This window comes from Perca fluviatilis, chromosome 3 (genome assembly GCF_010015445.1).
Source record: "Perca fluviatilis chromosome 3, GENO_Pfluv_1.0, whole genome shotgun sequence".
Classification (NCBI taxonomy): Eukaryota; Metazoa; Chordata; class Actinopteri; order Perciformes; family Percidae; genus Perca; species Perca fluviatilis.
In genome coordinates, this window is record NC_053114.1 from 36,898,219 (window position 1) to 36,919,534 (window position 21,316).

The window sequence follows — 21,316 nt, forward strand, 5'->3', positions numbered from 1 at the left end:
CTACCTATCTGCTGAAAACAAAGCACACGGAACATATTACAGCAGCCTCTCATTTCCCTATACTTAAGTCAATATCGTTGCTTTTATTTGCCAGTGGCAACACAGAGATAGATATTTCTACACAAAAAAAACGACCATTCCCTGTAAACCATGTCTCCCAACAACACAAATACTACATGGTACATATGCACAGGAAAGGTTCAGCCCATTCTAGTTCCAAATCTTGTGGAAATATTTCTGTGACAGTCACTAGTCATAGCTCTAAATATGGAAAAGCCAGAGATGTGGCTATTATTCTCTGAATAAAATCCCATTTAACTAAATCAAAACGAAAAAGATTAAACTTGTTATTTAGTTTTTGATTTATGAAAAGGAAAGCTGTGCGTTCAGCAAAATCCTGCTGTGTTGAACTTGAGTTCACCTGTTACCTTCAGTTACACTACACAGTTTATACTTAATACCATAATACAAATTATATATCCTTTTATGCACTGATAGAGTTATTAGAGTATGTGAATGGAAAGGTTTAGATAGTAGACTTAAACATCTCTGTGCTGTCTTTACTCCCCTCTCTGCTGCTCTCTATCTTCTTCAGTGTAAGGCGTACAGCTCTCCGGAGGATGATTCTCACAGTAACGGTTCACTGTAATTGCTGTGGGTAGTGCTCATCTATAAATGATCATGTACCCTTTGCTCAGACAGTGACTTCCCATGTACAACATTCTGACCTTAGTTCACTTTGCTGAAAATTGCTCAGAGGAATCCATCAACACCTATAGACCCTTTGTCCTCCTTTTAGTATTTCAGTTTTATAGATATATGTATAGAAGATAACAGACAGAGTGAGTGAACCTTCACACTGTACAACTGTAATAAATCAGGTTGGCATACCTCTCATGGACTATCTGCTGTAATTCATTGTTAGTTATTCCTCTTAAGAGTTTTTTTTTTTTTTTTTTGCCTGGCATTCCAAGTATGTATGTAATAACTGCTATCTATCAGATGGTAACATCAATGTATATACCCATGTATTTTGGTGTTTTTACTGTAAATGAAAATATAAAACTTTACCCAAGCAAACCCACAAACTTAATAATAATAATAATAATAATAATAATAATAATAATAATAATAATAATAATAATAATAATCCAGTGAGACTGCATTTTAGCAGCAGTGGCGGAAGCAGCACTTACTGTAGATGCTTTACTTAAAGCAGCTATAATCTATACTTTTATAATAATAATGTTTAAATGTGAAAGGTGTCGCTCGTAGTGATGAACCCACAGAGAATGATCACCTGAATCTAAGCTGCCCTCCGCGTTTCAGCTCACTGTTTAGCTGTCACGGCCACAACTTTTCTGTTTCGGTAAACACTCTCACCGCTGGCATTCGTCACGTTCCACCAGTGGATAGCAGTACTAGTAGAGGTTAAACACAGTGGGCGCTTTACTGGGAAGACAACTATCCCAGACATGTGTGCATTTTATGTAATATGATTTCAAAGCAAACACTAAGTCCTGTGTGAGTGTGTGTATACATACAGTATAATATATATGTTATTTCTTCCTAGCTACAGAAATCTCATTTGTATTTGGCAGGTTTAAATGAAACTTGGTGTTATCTCCACTATTGACAGAATGATCCACTCTTCTCTTATTGTTAAGGTTATGCTACATATGTTAGGATTCTATTTTTTTTTAAATAAAACTGCAGTTCTTATGAGCAATAATTAACATTTTCTCAGTAGACCTGATGCAGTTGTGACCAGTGTTTGTACCACATGAAAAGCAAAGGTATTAGAGTAAGTACCATTATTTTATTTATACAAGCTCCTGCTTAAAGACGGTTGAGACTAAGGTCTGAACCTCAGCAAAAAGAAAGGACTGATATGTTGTAAAGAAAATCATGGATGTACACTACTGCAGCATTAATAACACAGTATTGAAGTAGCAGCTGAAATGTAATGTTGTAAGCAATTGTACATCATCTGTCGTCAATACTCAAAAGCAAACTTAGGCTTGAACTTGTAAAACCTGTTCTACATCCGTTAGTCTTTTACCTGACACACTTATGAAGTCTCAAAATCCTGAAACCAAATAGAATGAACAGCAGAGACAGACTTATATATGAGAGGAAGTACATTGTCTCCAGTGCTGTCATTTCAAAATGCGTGAATGCATTGTCTAACTGTTAATGTGCACTGGAGAAGAAAATCTCCATGAACACCAAGGCTATTACCAACATATGTGAAGAGTTGAAAGGAGAGCAGATCAAAGTAAAAAAATAAAGCGAGAAAATGTAAAAAAATAAAAATAAAAAATCTCATGTCAAGCTACAGAGAAGAGAGGATGCAGGAGGATACAGTAGAAAATGCACCCTTTGGCTATACAGCATGTGAGACATGCAAAAAAGATGCAAGGCAAGAAGTTTTTGAGCATTTTTCAAAGATCGCTGCAGAGGACAAAGAGAACACTGTTTTGTAGCACACAATCTGCATTTCACGCAACAACAAAACAATGTGTCACCACTTCAATTTGCACCCAGAATCCTGCGATTTAAGGCGCTGACAGACTAACCCGGTAATCGGCCGTTGGACAGTCTGGCCCATTTCCAAAGGGGCGTCACCAACAGACGCCTGCTCAAATGCCTCTGGGCGCAATTGGATAGTCCAACCAATCAGACCAACGATCCGGGTGACGTAGCAGCTACAGCGGCATCAACGGGTTGCTGCGCTTCGGTGGCCGTCATGTTGAATATAAAACAAACAGCTACTTGCCTTCGCTGCCCTTTCGTCATAGTATAAAGCCTGCCTCAACGGTTGTGATCAGGGCCTCGATTTGGAAAAATTGGAAATGGGTTTGAATGGGCTCTTGGCCAGACGGACTCGCAGAGCAAATCTCAAATTTGCCGGAGGTTCGTCAGGGTTTTCCCAGGGTAGTTTGCTGGGCTTGTGGTTTGAGAATTTGTATCTCAAAAAGTGTCTTCATCTTAATTGGTTTGGCCTACATCAGGTTAGGACAATTGCTCCAACTTGTGTTTTCTTCTGTGAGAATGTTAAACTCAACAAAGCTAAACACGGGTGTACGATGTGTTCATCCTGACCCATTTACACTGTATCTTCAGTAACTTCAGGTACGGCAACACTTAATTCACTGCCATGGTATTATACGCTCATTTTCAGATCCATAATTGTATTTAGAGTTTGTACCAGAATAGCTTTACGTGGTTTAATTTTCAAAAAACACAATATTTTTGTTGTACTGCACATTGATGCAGCTCCTCTTTTCACCCTGTGTGTTGAGCTCTCTGTTTTAGCTACAGAGTGAAGCATCTCACTTCTGTACCATCTTTGTTGGGAGTCGCACATGCGCAGTAGCTAGGGAAGTACTGCTAGCTTGTCAGTTGCAGAGTATGAGGGCGTGCTGTGCTAGCAGCTAGGCGAGCATTATAACGTGTGTTAAAAAGTGACGAGCGTTCGTCACAGAAGTAAAGGCTGGACTACAGTAGAGCTGTTTGGAGCAGTTTGTGAACAGTGTTTTCTGTTGGAGATGGTAAGTCCCTTTGGGGTGGACTTTGGGCTTTTTCACTTTGTAAACCTATAACATGCACATAAAGATATATAACACAATAAAGGAAAGGGAAAAAGCCAAAAAGCATAATATGAGCACTTTAAAAAAACAAAAGGTCAATCCTGTAGCAGCAGATAGAGAACTTGCTAAGCTAAATGTCGTGACTAGGCTTATTTTTATGATGATTTTGCAAGAGTTCCAGTACTGTTTAATAAACTTAATGCTTCAGAGCCATGTCTTTATTGTTTGTAATTTGTATGCAATGGTACAACTTACACCAGGGCTATACTTGCTCTTTTTTCTTTGAAAAAAAGAAAAATCTCTGGGATAAGCACAAGTAAGTCTTTCTCATCATATGGTTGACTTTAAAGAGCATCCAATGCCTATAAATGGTGGGCCACGTGGAGTAGTATAACCACTGAGAGTAAATTTGCTATTATAATTGTAGCAACTTACTTTACACTTCTGATATGAATGCTTTTAATAGCTGAAAAGTGTAAAGCTGTGGTAATAATAACCTGCTGAGCTGTGTTAGGATCGAAACCATTTGTAATGATGGTGCAAGTTCTGCGGGTTACACTGCCTTGCTTACACAAATAGCCACGTTTGTGAGAGGAAGGCATATCACATTGCCAAGAGGCAGACTCGCTGTGGTTGCCCTGACCAGAGATAAGCTGCTAAGCTGCAGATGAAAGTGTGTGTGCATGTAGAGAGCGTGGCGTGGTGAGCAGCTGTGGTCAGCCAGATTTGGGAGCCCTCTGTGACACCACGGTTAAGATACAGTGGAGGGGAGCTTTACTTCACCACACACACACACACACACACACACACACACACACACACACACACACACACACACACACACACACACACACACACATTTCCCGATACCCTTCACACCAATCCAGCTGACTTCTTGGTAATTAATATTAAAAAAAAAGGATATGAAAGGAAAAGATACATCACAAAAAAAGCATTAGAGATCAATTATTTTGACAAATAAAATTGGAATGTGGTCTGGTTTTATCAAAGTATAGGAAGGCAACAGTAAATATGTTGTCCCAAATAGTATAGGCCGTTTCTCACCCAAACCCGTCGTGATCTTGTTTTGATCCTGAAGGCCACGTCTGGCCAGTTGCTCAGTGGATAACACTTACTCCTCACAAAAACACTTTGGGGCCTTTCTGTGTGCAGTGTGCCTGTGGGTTAGGCCAAATAGAGGTTCACTTTAGAGGTGAATATGGTTTGTAAACCCTGCACAGGATAAATATAGATGTGGAGGGATGGGATGGGATGTCCCATACATAGCTTTCGTTACAATTTACAAATAGACGATATCTCGTGAATGCGTCAACCTAAATTGATAAAGCAAATATTGTGAACATATTGTAGCCATTTATCAAAAAAAGATACTGACAGACTCCATGAACCAATTAAGTTTGTACATACCGCCTGAAAAGGCTGAAACACACCCCAAACACTACAGAGCATGAAGGAAATGACTCTAAGGCCCAGACGGCCAACGGCAGAAAAGGCAGTCGGACTGATCAGTCTCCCCAAGTTGGTCAAAAAAGTTCCTCGGAACACACCAAAGCGACGAGACGTAATACATCGCCATAACAGCAGGCGGCGCTAATCTGTATTGTCGCCCATAAATGAAAACTGGCAGCTGATTGGACGAACGCGTCACGTGGGTCTGGTTTCTCCGGAAATTCAAAGCCAGACTGTCATGGCAGCTAGTTCAGAATACAACCTCATATAAAACTAAAATAGTTCACTGAAACGTGTTTCTGAAAACATTTTAAGCGAGAAATAGGCCGTGCAGTTGCTGAATCTGTCTTCATTTCAGCTCGACAAAGGTCATGACAGTTTAAAAGATTTTCCGCTCCCCGTTTCCGGGTTGCGAAATGACGAATCCCACTATGGCCACGCCAAGACCTGCGCTACGAAGCAGCTCGATTGGTTGGAGTTAGGCAAGTGGTTAAGGTAAGGATAGCCGATTGGTCAGGGGGATAGGACCTGAACAAATGGGGTTACGTTACCTTGCGTATGCATGGATGCTTGGCCAATAAATGCTATTGAAGGGCCGGCAGTGCCCAGCCCGCCGATTATACTTGTCAAATCGGCCAAAATGAAGGAAGACGGCCCCTCGGACAGACGACGGCACGGAAGACACCAAACAGACTCGAGTCACCGACCTCGCCGGACTGTCCAACGGCCGATAATCGGCTTGGTGTGTCTTGGGCTTGTCATCTAACTGTAATGGGAAAAATTACATTTAAGCATAATTCCTTATATTTTTATGTTTTATTTCTACTTTAATTCTTGATTCTAATTATTGAAAGACAGTTTATCTCAGTTTCTGTTTAACTGCTGAGACGTCCAGCCTGGAACATAATGTGAGCACTGTTTGTCTGAACAGATAGGGGCTACAAGGTCACCCTAAAACTATCTCTAGTTTTCCCATACCAGTTAAGATGTAACTGGGGGGGGTGAAAGTCGTACAGGGAGGAGGAGGCGAAATGGCTCCGAGATGTCTTCATGTGTATCAGATTGCCTGTAAGAATTGTAGCGTCATAATAATCCAGGTGCGTGTGTGCTGTCACTCTGAAGATGCATATAAGCCTAGTGTTCTTGTTCACTCATTTGAGAAACTGACTCCACACTGGGCTGCGGCCTTTTGTGAAATCATGTTGCTCCTATTTGCAAATATATCTTTAATAAAATACAAAAACCCAACTTGGTTTTAGTCTCAGTCTGTCTTATTTGTTTCACGTTACTAAACTCTGAAAACTTCACCCCTGCTGCAAAGGAAACTTCCACTACATAACTCTCAGCAAATAAGAAAGAAGAAAGCAAATAAGTTTATTTCACACAATAAAAATGTTTTTTGTTTTTTTGATAATGCAATGCAAATGCTGTGTTGTAGCACCAATAGATGACATGCTAATATTTGTAACAAATATGGACACCGGCAGTAAGAAGGAAATAAAACGAGCCCAGAAGTCAGTGCGTTTATAAGGAACAGGTTCATACTTTAATAATAAAAGGGTATTTTCCCTCGGCACAGATCTGCTATCAAATAAATAAAGCAATTAATCAAATACAATCTATATAAACTAAACAAAGAAAAAAAACATTAGGAGGGAAAGGGAAAAAGGGAGAAACAGCTAGTGCTTAACAACTTTCTTGTACAACAAACACCGAGTGAAAGTGTGTCTGCGTGTGGAGAGAGAGAAACAGCTTGGGTTATAGACAGGTAACTACTCCTCCCTGCTATGTGGGATTGGCATGGCGGATATTGGAGTACTAGCTAACAGTAGGCAAGTGAGATAGCTTAACAGTTTATTTTTATTATAAATACGCCTTATATTCTTTCTACATGATGCTGGTTTATCCTTTCTGCAGTCCACTATGTACATCAGGTTTTTAAAAATGTTTATACATGGATCTTACAAAGCAAATTAGTGGTGCAATACATATTGTATTAACATGGAGGAGTGGCTCTGAATACTGAAGATTCTATACAACAGGACTGAAGATGGTGGATGATGAAAAAAACGGTTGTGAGAGGCATAGATCATTTGAAATAAAAAAAATATATATAATGAAAAAATAAAAAAACATTCTGGTAGATTTACATGGATAGCTGATGACTGAAAACCTTAATATTTGTATTATTCTGATCCCAAAATATCAATATATTGCCAGGGTATGATGAAAGACAGAAGAAAGATTTTGATTGGCAGCCTAAAGGTTAAACAGTTTTTTTTTCCCCAGAGCATTTTGTAAAGTCTGTGACAAAAGTGAGAAAAAAAAAACTGCTTTCCCAACTCTCAACAAATACTGTAGAGGTGCTCTTGAGCGAGGTATATGACCCCCACCCCCCCCCCTCCCCACCCCCCAGTTGCTTCAGTGATGCTGCCGGTGTGAAGTCAGCAGTATGAAAGTGTGTTTCTAGTGGACAGCTTTCTGATGTGAGTTCAGGTAATTGTATGAATGTGAAGCAGGGCATTAAAAAAAAAAATCAAGTTCTGTCTGTTCAGTAAAACTCTCTCAGGGCAAAAGAAGTTTTAAAATTGCAACCTGGCTGTGGGTCTGACTGAGCCTTTCACCCAAATTCCTTCAGAAGCCCTGGCTCACCGTGTCGAATGGGACCACCCGGCACTGCATGCTGTCCGTTCACAAAACCAGGCTACCAATTCCACACTACTTATATTTGGAGAGTCACGCTGGTATCAACACTGTTTCTGGTGAGAGGAAACCATTGACAAAGGAGTTACAGCTGTGTGAGGGCTCCAGTAGCAAGGACTTCTTGTCCAGGAGCAGCAGTGTGAGGTGAGGAAGCTGAGGTATGGAGTGCAGCTGTGATTCCCCGGGGAGGGGCCGGTTGGGGAATGACGCCGTTTACACCAGCGGGTCCCGTGGGATGACCCGTCTGACCGGTGCCTGTGCTTAAGGACGGCCTGCAGCTGTGAGAGGACACTGCGGGGCTGACGGCAAGACTGGCATGCACTGCATTCTTGCTCATCACAAACGCATGCACACGCTTAAGGCAAACTAACACAATCACACATAGTGGACATAGATTGAACACTAGTGGGCCATCACTATCTCATTTTCTCTGTATGGATTAGGTTCCCCTTGAGCACAGGATTGAAGCCCTAATAAAAGACTATGGATGCATAAGTGCAGGTCATTTGTGCTGAAAAGAACATGTGTGCTCACCAAGAATACTCCGTGAGAAATCAATTAACTACCATCCTGGAGAACCAACAAGGTGATTAACACCCTTAACATTTGCAGCTCTCAGTTCACTGCCTCGCATGTTGGTGGACCTAAACATCTGAATGTTTATGGCAGCGCCCACAGAGCATCATGGGATAGGATGAACAGACAGTGCCTGGTGCTGGCAGGAGAGCAGCAGCGGTGAGTTATGGGACTCTAGTGGAGACTGTGGGCCGGGCCCAGTGTTATCCAGCACCGGAGGAATGAGACAGCTGAAAGAGCTCTCGCCCCGCCACACCACAAACAGAGCCTTGTTGGCTGAGCTCTGAGGCCACATGGCGGCACGGTGAAAGACCTGCTGACAGCTGGGGGAGAGGAAGATGCCATGGAAACAGCGGGAGCAGACGCGTGACCCCGGGCCAGGCCAAGGGCTGGACGACAGAGCTACGAGCTACTACGAGTTAAGGAAAGTGCTATCCTGAAAGTAGTAAAAAACGAAAACCACGGCGCTGGACAACTCCCAGGTGTAAATATGTGTAACTGCTTGGATCTGAAGCAGGGCGGGGTTGAAAAATGACATGCATGCTCAGCTAAATATTTCCCTGCATAAATAACAGGCCAACCTTAAAGGCCAAACTTCATATTGATGAATGAATACACCAACCTCTAACTGGCTGCACGTACCTCGGTTTCAATTTATGCAAATGATGCCAAAAGGGCTGAGCCAGAACTGGAGAGTTCTATTGCACTGGTGTCAAGATAACACCATCTCTAGTTTCTCTCGCTTTGTTTTTAAGTGTATCATGGAACTGAGGAAGTGTGATTTAACTGCTGATATTTTGGACATTTAAAGTGCTCATATTATGCTCATTTTCAGGTTCATAATTGTTGCACCATAATAGGTTTACATGGTTTGATTTTCAAAAAGCACAATATTTTTGTTGTAGGGCACATTGCTGCAGCTCGTCTTTTCACCCTGTGTGTTGAGCTCTCTGTTTTAGCTACAGAGTGAGGCATCTCACTTCTGTTCCATCTTTGTTGGGAGTCGTACATGCGCTTCAACTAAGTAAGGACTACTAGCCATTAAGAAGCAGAGTTTGAGGGCGTGCCATGCTAGCAGCTAGGCGAGCATTATAACGTGTGTTACAAAGTGACCCACATTTGTCACAGAAGTAAAGGCTGGACTACAATAGAGCTGTTTGGAGCAGTGTGTGAACAGTGTTTTCTGTTGGAGGTGGTAAGTCCCTTTGGGGTGGACTTTGGGCTTTTTCACTTTGTAAACTTATAACATGCACAAAAAAATATATATAACACAATAAAGGAAAGGGAAAAAGCCAAAAAGCATAATATGAGCACTTGAAATAAAAAAGAGAGCTGACTGGTAAAGCTTAAAGCTATAGTGCGTAGTTTCTGTCGCCTCCATGAGGAATTCTAAGTAATTACAACAACACTGTCGGTAGTAGCCAAAGACGACACGGAGGACAAAAAAAAAAAAAAAGAAAAAGACGGACTCTTCAGAAAATTAATTAATTATCTTCACTTGAGTTTCTAAGCGAGAAAGTCACCGGACCACACAATCTTCTGAACATAGCCATACTGAGAAATCCAGAGAGAGTTGTGTGGAGCTGATGGTCTTAATTAGCTTTGTAGCAACTCATTTGGCAACGGCTTGAATGTAACGGACTTTCATTGATATCAAAAAGTTACGCACTAAAGCTTTAAATTAAATTAAATCAAAATCATGCGTTCTATACAACACCTGTATGTGTTGAGAGATCGAGCGACTGAACAGCAGTGTTGAGAGTTGAGTTGCACTAATGTATCTAATCACATTGAGAGAAAGTTGAATCAGACGGAGGAAAGAGAGTTTGAGCCTGAGTAAGTAATACAGTTGTTCATTTTCTAGTCAAAAGGAGGCTCTGAGTGGTATTATAAAATGCTGTTGTGAAGAAAAACAAACATAAAAGCTTCAGATAGTGAATACAAAGATATCACATTATCAACAAAGCTTATAAAATTGATAACAATATATACCTTATGTACAGTCAATGATAGTTCATAAAAGTAAGGAGCTTTTTGACACTTCAGTTCTGCAGATTATGACACGATTTCTCTTCTTTCAAAAAAGTTTCGAAGTAATTTGAAAATAACCTCTGAAAGCTTAGTCAAAGACACCATTACAACAACAATTAGGATAAAATTAGAGGTAGCAGCGGATTTGGGATCTCTGTTCTTTTTTTACTGTATAACATTTCGACATGTTTTTCTTCCCATTTTTGCTTACGGGGTATTGCGTGCTTGAATCAGAATCTTCATTTTCATCTTCAAAAACCTGCCTGTCAGCCTGCTTTAAATACTCACGCACACATGAGCGCACTTCAAGTGGATTTAAACAGACACCAGTGTCGTGACACTCGCATACACACTCTGGCTACGCCCACACACACACACACACACACACACACACACACACACACACACACACACACACACACACACACACACACACACACAAACACAAACACACTATGCCCTGCTCTCCTATCACCTCTATTCCTTCATGTATTTTCATCTACATCACAGTCTTTCTTCCTGTCGTCCCTCCTTTTTAAAAAGCTTTTGGCTTAGTGGTCTGGAAGGGTTGTGGTGCTGGTTTGGAGCCGTAGAGTTTATCAGGTAGAGGATTACAGGGTCGGGGGCGACTGGAACTTCAGGGTAATCTATCAAATTGTCCCTCTGTGCCTCCTCTCTAGCCCCAGCCGTGATCCTCAGTCGTGGCCCTACTTTGGCCCTGAATCAATGTCCTGCTGCACACCCAAGCCTTTGTATGTCTGACCAACCTCTTTATAACACTGATTAATAACCTCCCATCACTGGGACATCCCTTCCATGATCCTCCTCTCCAACCCATGTCCTGTGTCCACCACAAAGGCACTGCAGTACTGCACAGCGCAGGGTGGGCCGGCTGTTGAGGAGGAAGCTGCTTGCAGTCGGAGTCTGCTGGCCTGGTTGGGTTTTGTGGGACTGTAGGAGAGCTGAGCTGGCCCAGGCAGGGTAAAAAATTCAGGACTGGTAAAAGTGGTGGTAGTGGTGATGGTGTTCATGGTGGTGGTGATGCTCATGCCGCTGCACCACTTGGGCCAGCCCCCCCTCGTACAGCAGCACACTGGGCAGGTCCCTCACCTGCTCCTTCTCCACCACTGGTCCAGGAGCCTGAGAGCCTAAGGCCCTGTAGCCCTGGCTTTCCTTGGACCGCTGCTTGTGCTTGCGGTAGGGAGCTGTGGACTGGTGGGGGGGGGTCTGGCTGGGTAGTGCTGGGGGAGGAGGGACACCTCGGCTTCTCATAACCCTGCCACTGATCTGCGCAGGAGGCATGCGGCTGTGGGTCTTAGGAGAACGGAGGGCATGTTTCCCTGAGTCTTGGCCTCGCATACGGGCGGGGTGGAGGCTGTCCGGAGCAACAGTGTCCACAACAGTCTGCAAGCGGCGGTGGTGGGAATAGGAGTGGCCATTTTCTGGTTCATGGGAGCGAGAACGAGTCTGGTTGGATGAGCGGGTCTGAGGCTCCGCCTTCGTTGGCTCTGTGGTGGGTGCTGTGAGGGAGACAGATGCAGGTATTTATTTTAACTGAGAAAGCAGAATCAACAAGACATTTCAAGGTTGCAGAGAAACAGCAACAATTCAGCCACAGGACTTGTCAAAATGTATTACATTGGGCACTCAAAACCATGGAAAAAAGGGTAAGAAAACTAACCCATTATGTGCAAATTATTGTGCCAACGGCTCACTAATAAAGTTCTAGTAAAAAGCTCCACGATAAGATTCTGGCAGCTTTACTTTAGGTTCTTTCTTCATGAGGATAACCCTGACTCAATGTGACAGAGAGCAGATCTCTGTTAGCACTTTCCTAACAGGACCAACATTAAAATAATCACATGTCATCACTGACCATTAGATCAAGGCTGCTGCTTATTAAACCTAATATTTCACTTCACAACAGCCCGTTCTGTTGATGTGCTTTAGCCTTGAACACTTGATGTATTGTGCTTGCCTGAGCCCAGATGTTTGTACTGGCTGGTAGTTCCACCTAATGGCTCCAAGCAGGTGCCACAGTAATGAGGGCCCCTGGATGCAGCTTCAAAGGGCCACAGTCTGTGTTTCTCCCTCCCCTCCTCCCCCTCTAAACCCCTGGCCCTGGTCCACTCACCGGCTCCGAAGCGGGATGTGTAGTTTTCGATGCCTGCCAGGTCCAAGTAGTGGTTCCTGCGTTCCAGGTTCTCATCCACACAGTGGCGCTGGCAGCCCGGCTGGGTGTGGTGGTCACTGTGGTGGCGCCTGTGGACACAAGCGGCACCTCTCATTAGGTAGCAGTTTGGGCCAGAGAGGTTCAGTACGAGTGTTTGGAGAAAGTAAAACAAGTGTTCCTTGTGATCAGGCAGTAGCACAGTAATTGTTATAGAAGTGAGATTGTGACTGGAAAATCACAGGTTTAAACCTCAATTGGGAGTATTTGTACAGTGCAGTAAGAGGGCTGACTCTCCCTTCCACTGTTAACTTCTCCTTAGTACAGTGGAGGTCACTTTTTTCAAAACTAATTAAAGAGTAGAGGACTATTGCAGCTGCTCAAATCCTTCCTCAAACAACCAGACTGCCCCTAGCCACTTTGAGTGAGAAAGTTTTGTCTTTCAAGAAGTGACTGTTATAATTAGTGACATAATAAAAAAAATTAAAATAATAAACTTCATATTCTTCTTCACAATACACAATAGAGACGTAGAAGTGTACAGAGGAGGTGGTGTTTACCTTAGGAGCGCTCGTGTCTTCTTGTCTGCACTCTTGGGGTCTTCTATGCACTTGTCATTTTTCTCTCTGGGGTGGGACATGTCTGTGTCAAAGACAAGAGACTATTATTAAAGAGAGCCCCACACACACACACACACACACACACACACACACACACACACACACACACACACACACACACACACACACACACACACACGTGACAAGAGTCACACAAGCCTCAGAAGAAAGCAACCTTTGTTTTGGGGTTTTACTTTGAAGATCTATAGAAAAGGCAAAACAACAATGCTTCATTTATTCTATTTTCAACTCCCAGCCTCTTATAAGGCATGAAATGAAGAAAAAAAACAAGCAGACTTCAGAAATTGTTTATTAAGGACGCGAGATCTGATGCAGTTTCAAATTAGCATGAAGGCAACCGGCGATATTTTCAAAGCTTGCTCTGTTTGAATCTCTTGACGGATATTTATAGCCGAAACAAAAGGATGCAAACACACAGGAATATATACTTTTTGAGATATTTTTCCCTGACTACTTGTTTACCGAGTAGTCAGTGAGAAAAGTTAGGTTGAACGTAGCTATATTTTCCCGGCAGCTCTGAGAAGGGGGGGGGGAGAGATGGGGAGAAGAAAAAAGGAAAATGGCTGTGGTTATCAAAAGGACTCAGCACATCTCTTAAGGTTTCTTTCAGAGTATTTGAAGGCGCTAAGGGAGGGGGCCCTCTCTTAGCTCTGTCACTCCCCCCCATCATTAAAAATGAACCCCATTGAGTGGGAGAGATGGAGCGATGCCGAGGCTGCGAGGAACAAAGCTCTGACAGGCCTGAAGCAGCCGCCTTTCTGCATGACAACAAACACATCTCTGGGTGAGCTGACAGCAGGCAACACAAGGGGACCCCAAAACGCCCTCTCTTCTCTCCCGCCCCCGCCCACCGTGTTAATGCGAGCTTTACCTGCCGCACCCTGCGTACAAGTCCTCCACCGCTGGCTGGAGTCGGGAGCCACCGACAGCTTGACCCGCAATGTCTTGCTGCTGCTGGGTGAATGGTTGACGGAGGCGTCCACGACCTCATAGATGGTGTGGAGCAGGCTGGTGATATCCTGCAGGACGGAAGAGGTGGAGACGAGTTTAATCTGGGCTTCATAATACACAGCTTCCATTTAAGAGAGATGAGAATCATTTGATCACCAAGTATTAAAAGAATCTTGTAGATTCTTGGTGACGGTGGATATTTTACACACACACACAAAAAAAAAAATCAAGACAAAAGGAACATAGGTGGCTATTCTCATCACTATACCGTTTGAATACTGCAATTGTGCATTAAAACTCTGCGTCATCATGCTAGCTAGGAATTTAAAGAAGTGACTCCGACAACAGTGAACAGAGAAACTCGCTGATATCAGTTGTTTTAGCTCAGCTTTCCAAGTTGAAGCGATCAGACGGGGTGTAAAGACGAGTTATAAATTCATGAAAAGAAACGTCTTGGCGGTAGCAGAAGAACACTGACTGAGATGTCAGACCTGATATGAGACTTATTCCGGCTGTGTGAGTGCTACACTCTCTCCGTTTAATTCCTCAATGTCTCTTAAATTATGGAAATCACATCTGCATAGGAAGTAACACCTGTGTACCACACGTAAGCGCACATTCACATACAAAACGTGAGGCTTTACTTCAGAACAAAATAACTGTCCATATTTGGACTGCTTCATTTGCACATTAAATAATTCAGTCTCTTGTGGCTGTTTACAAGCCATATTTTGCACTGATGAGTGTTTTTATGCACCATGCTAAGATAAAGACTCCCTCTTGGGTGTTAACAACTATGCTGGATCTTTTTATAGCAAACCAAAAGCTAATTGTGCTTTAAAAATGTCACCTGGTATGGATGTGAAATGAACTGACGGATACAGTATGGCAAAACTCATTAGTGTTTTACTTTAGAAGGTAACACAGCTTCACCATAAGAGCTCCATTCAGAGAACTGCTGAGAATTAAGCCTACACCACACAAAGACTCAAACAGCATGATTTTGACTCACTATTGTACTCTGACTCATAAGAAAAAGGAGTACTATGAATTCTTCAGGGACGGGTTCCACATACTGGGTTAAGACATAGACACTGTAAGAAAAACATAAAAATGAAATAAAATAAAAGCTTCCTGTGTCATTTTTTTGGTTTTCTTCTCTTTTTATTTGTGTGAAGGGATAAAAAAAAAAAAAAAAGAGTTGTAGAGGAAAGCTTTTCTTTCCCCCTCCAAGCCGCTGCCTGCCGTCTCATGAGCCATGGAGCCACAGGCAATGCCAAAAAAACTGCACAGCCAACCGCACAGAGGACAGCTCCAGTCTCTTTGCGCTGTTTCAAGTTGTTCTCAAAAAACACGGGCCTTTCTGGATGTTCTCTCAGATCTGTACCAGGCAGACGCAAGCCACAAGGTACCTCGCAGGAGCGGAAACACACAGATGGCGCTGGATTTGGTTCTTAGGAGTGAGATTGGCTAACGTCTATCCTCACTTTCTTTTTGGGGGTGTGGTGATACCACAATAGGGCAACGTTTCAGATTTCCAGGGAAGTTATTGATTTATCCTCATACCCAAAAGAAGGGTGTTTTGTAGCTACGAGCTGCTAACCACAACATTGTTGTGACACTTCAAATCTCTGTATTCAGACATGTTTCTTTCATTTCTTTTAATGCAATAAAATTAACAGAATTTGTTGTTTTAAAGGCCTCGTATTACATGATAAACACAACACTACGATATGTTTTAAAGGAATTCCTACTACAGCTACTGTGTTGTGTTGACAGATTTAACTTTACTTTTACGTTTCAACTTTCATTCGTTGCTGGTAATGTCTTGACAGTTTATATTTATTTACACGTTCATTCACGTATTCATCAACGGTTTATTCATCCAGCTAAAATCAGGATTATTACCTCTCTGGTTACTTTGCCATTGTTGTCAAAGTCGTAGAGGGTGAAGGTCCACTCCTGCCGGTTATCCTCCTCCACAGACACAGCACACTCCAACTCCTGAAACAGCGCAGCACTGAACTATCAGTATCATCCGGCGTGTAAGTCAGTGTGTATTTTCGTATGTCCTGCCATTGCCCCAGTTTCATCCAGAGGGGAGGTAATAAACGTCGTGTTGGGTGTTGTTGACACTTACTTCAAACTGGAGCTGTTTCTGCGGCCCTGCGGGAGATTGGCTGTCCCTCTCCTGCATCTTCTCCTCCACACAGCAGCTGTCTGTCTTCTCTGGCGGTAAAGCCACTGCAGTGACACACAAACGCACACACAGTGAGAGACGCACACACACACAAAGATAAAAGAGAGAGCCTGAGGATGGAAACGTTGGGTGCAGTCATAACCTGAGGATATGTCGTCGCCTTCAAGTGTTCCTTGTAAGCTCCTACTTCCGAGTTTGGCAACTGCAATTAAGCCGTGTCACACATTCAAGTGCTCCTGGTCGGAAATAAACCTACACAGCCAAACTCCTCAGTTTTTCTTGCACTGCCTGCATTCTGAAATTGTATTTTTAAAGTAATATTAACATTTATTTTAGTATGTATGCAATATACTTTAAAACGTTCTAAGTCAGCACAGGCTCTGTTGTGTTTAGCTTTTTAGACATTTTAAGTTGCATCTACCATTATTGAAAATACACAGATCAGGGCTGCATAATCGGCACGGTGATATCAACTTGTGCGATAAACAGATTGCGAAAGACACTTTTTCAGTTAGTCGAAAGAAGAGTATGAGCAGAAAACTGCACTTTAACATGTAACTATTTTGCTTTTTTGTATAAGTGCCTTTTGTGTTTACTTCAAAGTTCAATTTGTTCAATAAAAGAATGTTGGAAATGTGGCCAGGTATGCTCAGTTGGTAGAGCGGGCGCACATACGTAGAGGTTCACTCCTCGACGCAGTGGCCGCAGGTTTGACTCCGACCTGCGGCCCTTTGCTGCATGTTGTTCCCCCTCTCTCTCCCCTTTCATGTCTTCATCTGTCCTGTGAAAATAAAAACCTAAAAATGGCCCAAAAAATTATCTTAAAAAAAAGAATGTTGGAAATAATTTCCTTTTAGTTTTTTTTAATTCAACAGGCAATTTGTTGTATTGTAGAAGTATACTAAAAGCAGCAGAACTGTATACACTTTATTATCTGTTTATTTTTCGAAAGTAATATTGTTATTGACATATTCAACAATTGCATCATTCCACAGAGCGAAAGTACTGTTGAATCAAAACACTGATATCACGACTGGAACTGGAGCCAATAAAGATTATAACCCAATGGGTTCACACTGATGTCAAACATGAAACTGAATGGCATAACATGTCTAGAACAGGATAGAATATTAGGTGACATTCGGATATAAATGGTGGATCGTAAAACAGCATGTGAATATCAAAAGGCCTATGGGAGACCCCTGGGAGCTCGTCAATTTATGGAATGACATTCACTGTAAATTACCATCCAGACATACAGTAAAGGCAGACAGTCCAGAGGGAAAACTAATCTGTCAACGACACTTATACTGACAGCCAGACCCACCTATGTAATAAGTCTGACAACATTTCAAATACCACAGAAGTCAATGATAGCACAGGTTGTCCCAGACAGGAATCAAACTGAGAATGTACTGGTGTCAGGTAAGGAACTTAATACTCCAAATTATGAGCTCAGAAAAGAGTGTGCCACTGATAGAAATGCATCAACGCTGGGTTTTCACAACCCTGCAACCCTGCTTTGTTATAAAATCAGTGATCACAAGTTACCCAATTTCTTTGTTAAAACTGTCACACGGGGGTTGATTCAACATATGTTAATGACCCATGACATGGTGCTCTTTGGATGCTTTTATATAGACCTTAGTGGTCCCCTAATACTATATCTGAAGTCTCTTTCCCGAAATTCAGCCTTGGTGCAGAATTACAGCCACTAGAGCCAGTCCCACAATGAGCTTTCCTTAGGATGTGCCATTTTTGTGTCTGTAGCTATTGAGGAGGAGGGGGGGGGGGCAAGGTGGAGGGTGGGGGTGGGGGTGTGGCCTTGACCAACTGCCACTTTTCTCATTTGAAAGCCATGATGTCTCTCTCCCATGGGTTGGCCAAATTCTCTGGGCGGGCAAAGCAGAGAAAGGGGAGGTAACCTTGCTTGTTATGACCTCATAACAAGCAAGATTCCAGAACGGCTCATCTGAGCTTTCATTTTCTCAAAGGCAGAGTAGGATACCCAGGGCTCGGTTTACACCTATCACCATTTCAAGCCAATTGGGGACCACAGGCAGGCTGGGGGAACGCATATTAATGTTAAAAAACCTCAAGTGAAATTTTCATGCCATGGGACCTTTAATGACTGTGACCACAGTTAATGGTGGTGTATTTTTGGATTGACCTATATTGTAAGGTAGTCCACCCAGGTGGACAATAATAACACAACTGTCCCTGTCTGGTTCGATATTTTAGTTTCAGCATTGGATGTTGGCCCAGACCGAATGCTACCGGATATCCTTCTCTGCTTTGATATCCCGCATTTGTTTGACACATGAGACAGCAGATACACACGACATGTAACTGAGATTTGGGAGGTGTACACATTGGCTCCTTTCCGAGCCTCTATGAGTTACAGTTACCCAGACATCTCATTGCTTCAAGCTCATACATGTTTATGTGTATTTTCGCCGAAGCTTGATACCCAGCCACAGCCCCTTTATGTTTCACCGCTAGTCATTTAGCTTTGTATGAGCATCACCCCCCCCCCCTTCCCATCCTATCACAGTCCTGAAGGTTGCACACACACCCATACACCCACACAGACCACACCCCTATCTCTCCACCCTCCCCTGTTCCTCTCTCCTCTGCCACACTTTGAAGTTCCATTCTCAAACCTTTTGGAAGAAGATCAGACCGGCTGTAAAACAGAATCACTAATTAATTAAGCCAAGTCAAATCTGAAACACTGTTTGTTTGCTCGCCAACGGAGCAGACACAACAGCCCAATTTCTTTCCTCCTGATCCAAAGCAGATCAAAGCAGACCTGTCTCATCTCTGGGTGGGGGAAAATGCCAGAAATGAAAGGCATCATCCCAGGGAGCTTTTACCAACTTTTTGGAGAGGAGCAACATTTGGGGTCCCGCTGTTTGATCATCTGAGGTGCTCAAAGGGAACATTGTGTGCTAGGGCAAATCTGTTCTGTAGCAGGCTCAATATGGTGGTGAGATGCTTATCTCGGAGCTAATGAAATGCCGGGAGGAGTAACAGTAATCTGCTATCACCCTCCTCCCCCTCTGCCCCCATCACAGACATAAGCCGGCTCTTTATGAGAGGAGCTGATCCAGGAGATTGGCTGCACATCAGATCTTAGGGGCAAGACGAGGGCAGCCGAAGAAGGCACCCTCCAAGCCAAGCCTGTTCCAGCAGCCACGCCACGCCACACACACACACACACACACACACACACACACACACACACGTGTAGAAACGAAGGCAGGGTCAGGAAAACTGCTACTCACTGTGAGAAATCACGTTCATCTTAGCTAGATTACTGTATTACACATAACTGTGCCATGCCGCCCTCCCCATATACTGGGACAAATCAGTGCTGGGTACTAAGGGGATTTTGGGATGGCCAGGATAATGGGACGGCCTGTGTGGTGATCCTAACAATTTCTCTTCCTTCAGAAGTCACCACTGAAGTACTTATGAGCAAGGCACTTAATCACCCAGCCCTTCTTCCTTCCTTTGCAATTTTTGCCAGCAAGTTCTTTTTTTACTACCACGTGTGGTGGTTGTCCTATCATGTCTGTCATTTTCACTTAACTCGTCCTTTGTTACATGTTTTGACAATGGATCCGATCACTGCACTAAATGCAGTTCATGCTGGGGACATCAGAAATCCTCCACAGCCGTCTTTATTTGGGTCTTATTTTGGCTGAGGTGGTACAAAATGGTGCTATGTGCACATGAGGGCAATTTATTCCAAACTAAAAAAAACTGTTTATTAACCTCGACTCAACTCAATTTCGTCTACACTGCAAAGCAGGGTCTCAAAACTCACACCTGCAACTTAATCCACTTCAAAGTTCTGGTATTGTGACATTTCTCCACCCACAAATGTGACACAGTTGCCTCTCCTTGCTAGCTGTCAGTGAATGAGTTAACCTAGAAGTGAAAACATTTAATTTCTTAGAGGTCCGTATCATGGAAATATTCACACATGATCTATGGAATGTTTTTATTGAAGCAAATGATTTGGGCCAATCACTGAGAATAAACAGAGCAGCGTGTTCCAATTAGCAACATCTGTCTTGAAGGGAGTACAACATCGGCCCAGACTTGGGTTCAGCCCAGTGACTAAAAATTATTTAATACTCCATTAATCAGTCGCATTATCTACTTGTTCTATTATGCAGTGAAGCAGAGCTGAAATAAAAGTGAACTTCTCACACAATTCCAAATTCTAGGCTGGTCTCGTTCAACTCTTCATTTCTGCCTCCGCCTCACGTCCAATCCTGTCTTTAAATGGGAGGGAGAGACTTTTTCCTCCCGGAGCTCTTAATCCAGGATCACATCACATTGGGGAAAAAACATGGAGGAATGGAGGCACTTTGCAGAGCACCACGGGGGGACGGGCGGATGAAAGACGAATGAGGTGGAGAGGCGGGAGGGAAGGTAAAGGGGACCTCATCAGCACATTGTTGGGGCTTAGAGAATGGGTGTGGAGCAGAAGGGAAAGGATGAACGACTGCAAAAAAGAACCGCACGAGTACCTGGAGGGCTATTGCAAACAGTATTTTTTGTAGGTTTTCATTTTAATCAAAAATAAAGGAGACCAAAATCCTGGATCTGAGCTGATGTAGCCTTTGGTGATTGGCCTACCTTCTAAACGGTAGTGTTCATTGCCAATCCTCTCTCCACATGCTTCATCCATGGATTCCTAGAAAGAGAAAAAGACAGAACGAGAAACATAAGTCACTGTTTCAAGTCATATAAAGGAGAAATATCATATTTTTGTCACATAAAAACAAACATCTTTAACGGTGCAAATCCACAGCACAGTTTTCCAACACAGAGTGACATGCCCGAATCAAAATTACAGCGTATATATATCTATATATGAACAAAGTTTGACAACCGTACTCTGGCCTTAAACAGCAGCGGAAAGTTTAAGAGGATGGTAATTGCAGGACTGAAACCAACTAAGCAT

The 21,316-nt window shown here is 42.9% G+C and overlaps 1 protein-coding gene across 1 annotated transcript in view; it reads right to left on the bottom strand.

The window, feature by feature from the left end:
• Window positions 1-9,681: 9,681 nt before the first annotated feature.
• The window catches only part of nkd1 (NKD inhibitor of WNT signaling pathway 1), a 36,943-nt gene continuing 25,308 nt past the window's right edge, over window positions 9,682-21,316 (bottom strand). The window contains exons 4-10 of the mRNA XM_039793936.1: window positions 20,989-21,046; window positions 16,276-16,379; window positions 16,044-16,139; window positions 14,056-14,203; window positions 13,104-13,185; window positions 12,508-12,635; window positions 9,682-11,893 (exon numbers count right to left, since the gene is read on the bottom strand). Coding sequence (XP_039649870.1) covers window positions 11,364-11,893; window positions 12,508-12,635; window positions 13,104-13,185; window positions 14,056-14,203; window positions 16,044-16,139; window positions 16,276-16,379; window positions 20,989-21,046 — 1,146 coding nt within the window. The 3' untranslated portion in view covers window positions 9,682-11,363. The remainder of the gene's footprint in view (window positions 11,894-12,507; window positions 12,636-13,103; window positions 13,186-14,055; window positions 14,204-16,043; window positions 16,140-16,275; window positions 16,380-20,988; window positions 21,047-21,316) is intronic.